The sequence below is a fragment of the Asparagus officinalis genome, chromosome 9 (genome assembly GCF_001876935.1).
Source record: "Asparagus officinalis chromosome 9, Aspof.V1, whole genome shotgun sequence".
NCBI lineage: Eukaryota > Viridiplantae > Streptophyta > Magnoliopsida > Asparagales > Asparagaceae > Asparagus > Asparagus officinalis.
The window spans coordinates 1,770,803-1,777,181 of record NC_033802.1 but is presented as its reverse complement, the minus strand read 5'-3'; the positions used below and the strand labels follow the sequence as shown (position 1 = coordinate 1,777,181).

Below are 6,379 nucleotides of genomic sequence, written 5' to 3'. Positions count from 1 at the left end.
TATGATTATATCTAAAACAGAGAAAATAAAGACATCGGAGGAAGATAAGAAATTACAGTTTAGTGAAATGATGACTTGCTTATACTCTAAGATTAACATATATAGGCAATTAATTGCATTGCTAGTCGAACCTCGTTACTTTCCGATAATTTTGTCGTTGTTCTCTTTTCCTATTATATATTTCTTTTGTCAATATGTATTATTATCGCAAAAGAACAGATATGAATGCTTTTGAATTAGATAGAAAGCAAAAGAAAATATTAATTGACGCGGGATTCAAAATAAAAGTTTAGACGGTTTTAAAATGCAGCTAATCAATGATATGGACCGATGGACGTCGTATAAACACAGCTATTTATGAATCTTAGTCTTGTCCATGATGATCCGTGCATATATCTATTATGAATTAATATTTTATTGAATATTAAGAAACATATATTGGAAAACATTGATAGTGATAAAATGTTGAAATGTAAATTTTTCTAAAAATAAAGAAAAGTCGACGTTGCGCAGCCAACGTGGACCTGTAGACTAATTATTTGTAGATCTTAAATCTTAAACATTACCCAATCCAGCAACCATGAGTTTGCCACGACGATCAAGCATCCCTTTCTCTAAAGTTTGTTACCCTTAATTAATTAATTATTGAATAAATCTTCTAATAATAATCTATATATGAATATACACGAAGATTCTAAGAAGCATGAAGATCAAAGCTAGCCAGCAATGCCACAACTATTAGATAAATTATGTGTTAAAAATGCTGGATATTTCTAGTCGATCAAGCAACCAGCTAGAATTAAAATATGAATATTCATATGCCATGCAATTGGCAATAATTAGACAGAGGAGATTGACACATTACATACATGGATGATGGATACCCTAGTCAAGTCAATTTTGTAGAGCATGTTGTAATTTGATATATAATTAATTGAGATATTTGGTAGGATATAAATTTTTAAGCAAGTAAAATCTGACATCAGTGGAAAGATCAAATTGGCAGCTGTTATACTCATAAATTGGTAAACTTACTCAAATTTGACTATGTGAATCCCAATCCAATTAACAAGTTAACTGCATGTACACTAATTAAATAAATAATATATGTGTTTGCATTAATAAATATATGGGTTTCTTGCCTTATTATGGTTTATGTGGATGCCTATGGAGGAAAGCTAAAACGATAACTTTTTTCCCGAGAAGATTTCCCTTAAAGGAGGTGGAGGAAAAACTATTTGTCTAAAACTAACAGGCTACATACATCCTCTCCGCTATAAAAAAAAGTAGTAAATAGACTACTACATTATTAGAATGTTGATTGTCTGATTGATAGTTATGATTTATCTGTGAGTGCAAATTAGAAATGAATGCAATACATAGGGTATGATGAGTGCTAAATTTAGAATGAATCTTAATCACTCACAAGATAATCAACGGTTAATATAAAAAGTATTGTTCTTTTCACTACTTTTTAATATATATATATATATATATATATATATATATATATATATATATATATATATAATATATATATATAATATAATATATATATATATATATTATATATATATATATATATATATATATATATATATATATATATATATATATATAATATATATATATATAGAGAGAGAGAGAGAGAGAGAGAGATTAATGGGTATCCTTGTCATAGGAGGGGATTTTCCTCTTGACGCATCTAAAATCACATGATTGAGTTGACATTGTGGATGATCGCTCCGTTGAACTTGATCTACATATTCAAAACTCAAACACACCAAGTTTGGGGTGAACCCGTCGTCGTTTGACGCCTCCATCGAGCCGCATATGAAAAGTTCTATTGCATTCAAAACGCGTTAAAATGATACGAGTGGAATGAAGGGTTAAACGACGACGGGTTCACCCCAAACTTGGTGTGTTTGGGGTTTTGAATATGTAGATCAAATTCAACGAGGCGGATCATTCACAATGTCACTTAATCATGTGATTTTAGAGGCGTCAAGGAGGAAATCTCCTCCTATGACAAGGATACCCATTAATCTCATATATATATATATAATATATATATATATAATAATATATATATATATAATATATATATTATATATATATATATTAAAAGTAGTGAAATGAAAATAACGAAATGAAGCATTTACATATTTTCATTTTTAACGGAGCAATCGAACTGTGAGGAATCATTCCCACGAAAAAGAAATTTCCATAGATTTATGAATTCGGATGCAACTAATTAACTCGTTTTTTTTCCAATCAAATACAACAAAATCTTTAATCACATTTAATCCAATCAAATAAAAGTTAATGCCACGACCTGAAGAAAACTTCGAATATCAATTAAGCTCTCATCATAACCAAATTGATCGGTATATTTGTATTTGGATTCCAATCAATTCAAGCATCACTCATAAGTCATATCTACTCCTCCCATCAATCAATTACGAAACGACCTTCATCCAATTCCCTCTCCGTCAATAAACAATTAGTTACGATCCCCCGAAAAGAATCCTAATGTTTCTTTTGCAAATTAAATTTTATCAAAATTACAAAGTATAAACACATGCGTCGCCTAATTAATTGCTTATCTAGATCCATAACCTAATCTAATTTTAAGGGTACCTTGTCAACAAATACGCACTAACACAAGCCGAGTTCTTCCAAGCCCTCGAGTGAGCCCTCAGCGCCAACCGCGCCTTCTCTCTGACCCCACTCCCACAGTCCGCTTGCAACACCAAGCACAATTTCGAAACACCTCCCCTACCCTCAAATTTTTGGCAAAACTCCCCCGTTCGCCGAGTACTATGCAATTGAGCGTGATTACCCCTCACCGCCCTGCGTCGTCCGCCGCGGCAGACACCCTCAGTATCCTATTCGGCCACCACCGCCAGCCCCGCCCGTGCCCACCCAAGTCGGCCGCCTACCGGTCGGCGGGTCACACCGCACAAGATTGGTCCGCAGCACCCCTAGGCACAGCTCGGTCCGTCTCTTATCGGGCCCGGTCAGCTCGAGCTCGATGAGCTCGTTGACCGCACCGGATTCGACCATCTTGGTCCGGTTCCGGCCCCACGGGCTCGCGTTGAGGAGCACGTGCAGTGCGCACTTTGTCACGGCGTGCGATATCCTGTCGCGGATTGTTCTCACTACCCCCTCGAAGAACTCGACCTTTAGTCGCTCGAGTAGATTCGAGCTCAGCTCGCTCCGTTCCGTCACGATCCAAGCCCTCAGCGGACCGTAACGGAGACTAGCGGAGCTCGAATCTACTCGAGCGACTAAAGGTCGAGTTCTTTTCGCAGGGCGGTAGCTGAGAACCAATCCGCGAACAGATATCGCACGCCGTGACAAAGTGGCGCACTTGCCCGTGTCCTCAACGCCGCAGCCCGTCGGGGCCGGCAACCGCGACCAAGATGCGTCGAATCGCGGTGCGGTCAACGAGCTCATCGGAGCTTCGAGCTGCACCGGCCAGATTAAGAGACGAGAACGAGCTGCTGCCTAGGGTGCTGCGACACAATCTTGTGCGGTGCTTGACCGCCGACGGTAGGCGGCGACTTGCGGTGGGCACGGGCGGGGCTGGCGGTGGTGGCCGAATGAGGATACTGAGGGTGTCTGACCGCGGCGGACGAGAGAGGCGCAGGGCGGTGGGGGGTAATCACGCTGCAATTTGCATAGTACTCGGCGACGCGTGCGGGGAGTTTTGCCAAAAATTTGAGGGTAGGGGATTGCGGGTGTTTCGAAATTGTTGTCTTGCGTGTTGCAACAGCGGACTGCTGGGAGTGGGCGTCAGCAGAGAGCAAGCGCCGGTTGGCGCTGCTAGGCTCACCTCGAGGGCTTGAAGAACTCGGCTTGTGTTTAGGTAGTGCGCGTATTTGTTGACAAGGTACCTTAAAATTAGATTAGCGTTATGGATCTTGATAAGCCAATTAATTAGGCGACTGATGATGTTTATACTTGTAAATTTTGATAAAATTAAATTTGCCAAAAAGATAACATTTAGGATTCTTTCGGGGGATCGTAACTAATTGCTTTTTATTGAACGGAAGAGGAATTGGATGAAGGTCCGTTTCGTTAATGATGATGGGAGGAGCTAGATATGACTTATGAGTGATGCATTGAATTGATTGTTGGAATCAAATTACAAATATACGATTCAATCTTGGTTATGATGAGAGCCTTAAATTGATATTCGAAGTTTTCTTCAGGTCGTGGCATTTAACTTTTATTTGATGTATTAAATGCTGATTAAAGATTTTGTTGTATTTGATTGGAAAAAAAAACTGAATGGTTAATTAGTTGCATCCGAATCATAAATCTATCGGAAATTTCTTTTTTTCGTGGGAATGATTCCTCACAGTTCGATTGCTCGCTTTAAAAAATGAAAATTATGTAAATGCCCTTCATTTCGTATTCCTTTCAATTTCACTACTTCTTTAATATATATATAATATACTATATATATATATATATATATAATATATATATATATATATATATATATATAGAGAATTAATGCGGGTATCCTTGTCATAGCGAGGAGATATTCCTCCTTTGACGCCTCTAAAATCACATGATTAAAGTGACATTGTGAATGATCCGCTCGTTGAATTTGATCTACAATCAAAACCCCAACACACCAAGTGTGGTGAAGCCCGTCGTCGTTTAACCCTTCATTCCACTCTCGTATCAATTTTAACGGCTTTTGAATGCAATAGAACTTTTCAATATGGTCGATGGAGGCGTCAAACGACGACGGGTTCACCCCAAACTTCGGTGCTGTTGAGCGTTTTGAATATGCTAGCATCAAGTTCAACGGAGCGGATCATCCACAATGCTCAACTCAATCATGTGATTTTAGATGCGTCAAGGAGAAATCCCACCTCCTATGACAATGGATACCATTAATCCTCTCTCTCCTTTCTCCTCTCCTCTCTATATAATATATATATATGTATATATATATATATATATATATATATTATATATATATATATATATTATATATATATATATATATATATATATATATTATATATATAATATAATATATATATATATGATATATATACTATATATATATAATATGATATATTTAACAAAGTAGTGAAGAACATACTTTTCTATATTAACCGTTGATTATCTTGCTGATGTGATTAAGATTCATTTCTAAATTTCAGCACTCATCATACCCTATGTATTGGCCCATTCATTTCTAATTTGCACTCACAGATAAATCATAACTATCAATCAGACAATTCAACATTCTAATAATGTAGTTAGTTCTTATTTTACTACTTTTTTATAGCCGCAGAGGATGTATGTAGCCTGTTAAGTTTTAGACAAATAGTTTATTCCTCCACCTCCCTTTTAAGCCGAAATCTTCTCAAGGGGAAAAGTTATCCGTTTTTAGCTTTTCCTCCATAGGCCCCATCCACAATAAAACATAATAGGCTAGGAAACCAATATTTAATTAATAGCAAACACATATATTATTTATTATAATTAGTGTGTACATGCAGTTAACCTTGTCTTAATTGGATTGGGGATTCACATAGTCAAATTTGAGTAAGCTTTACAATTTATGAGTATAACAGCTGCCCAATTTGATCTGTCTCCACTTGATGTCAGATTTTACTGCTTAAAAATTTATATCCTACCAAATATCTCAATTAATTATTATATCAAATACAACATGCTCACAAAATTGACTTGTACTAGGGATCCATCATCCATGTGATGCTAATGTGTCAATCTCCTCTGTCTAATTATTGCCAATTGCATGGCATATGAATATGTCATCATTTTAATTTCTGCTGGTGCTTGATTTTTTCGACACTTAGAATATTCCAGCCATTTTTTATAACCATAATATCTCTCTGCGTTGAGGACACGCGGCAGTGCGGCACTATTGTCACGGAGTGCGATATGCTGTCGCGGATTGGTTCTCACTACCAGCCCTCGAAAGAACTCGACCCTTTAGTCGCTCGAAGTAGATTCTGAGCTGGCTAGTGTCCGTTACGGTCCGCTGAGGGCTTTGGATCGTGAGACGGAAGCCGGAGCGAGCGATTCGTGATGCAGGAGCGGAGCCAATGCGTCGACAAGATCATAGTTATGGGCGACCAGCGGCCCGAACCCATCGTTGGGCACGCGGAGGGAATGCAGTAGGCCGAGGCCCAGCTCGACTCGGTCGAATTGACGATTGTTCGCGCATGACACGACGAGTCTGAGTATGTGCTGGCTCGCGTTGGCCTGAACCAATGTTCGGCGATTGCTCTCGCTGTCGGAGGCTAAAGTTGTAATGAGTTTGAGAGAGTTGAGCTGGAGGTTGGGGTTGGAGAGGTCGAAGAGGAGGGAGGAGGCGGAGAGG

At 38.3% G+C, this 6,379-nt stretch overlaps 1 protein-coding gene across 1 annotated transcript in view; it reads right to left on the bottom strand.

Moving 5' to 3' along the window:
* LOC109824135 (E3 ubiquitin-protein ligase PUB23-like) overlaps positions 2,881 to 6,379 on the bottom strand; it is a 3,760-nt gene continuing 261 nt past the window's right edge. The window contains exon 2 of the mRNA XM_020390663.1: positions 2,881 to 3,322. Within this exon, the coding sequence (XP_020246252.1) occupies positions 2,881 to 3,322 (442 nt within the window). The remainder of the gene's footprint in view (positions 3,323 to 6,379) is intronic.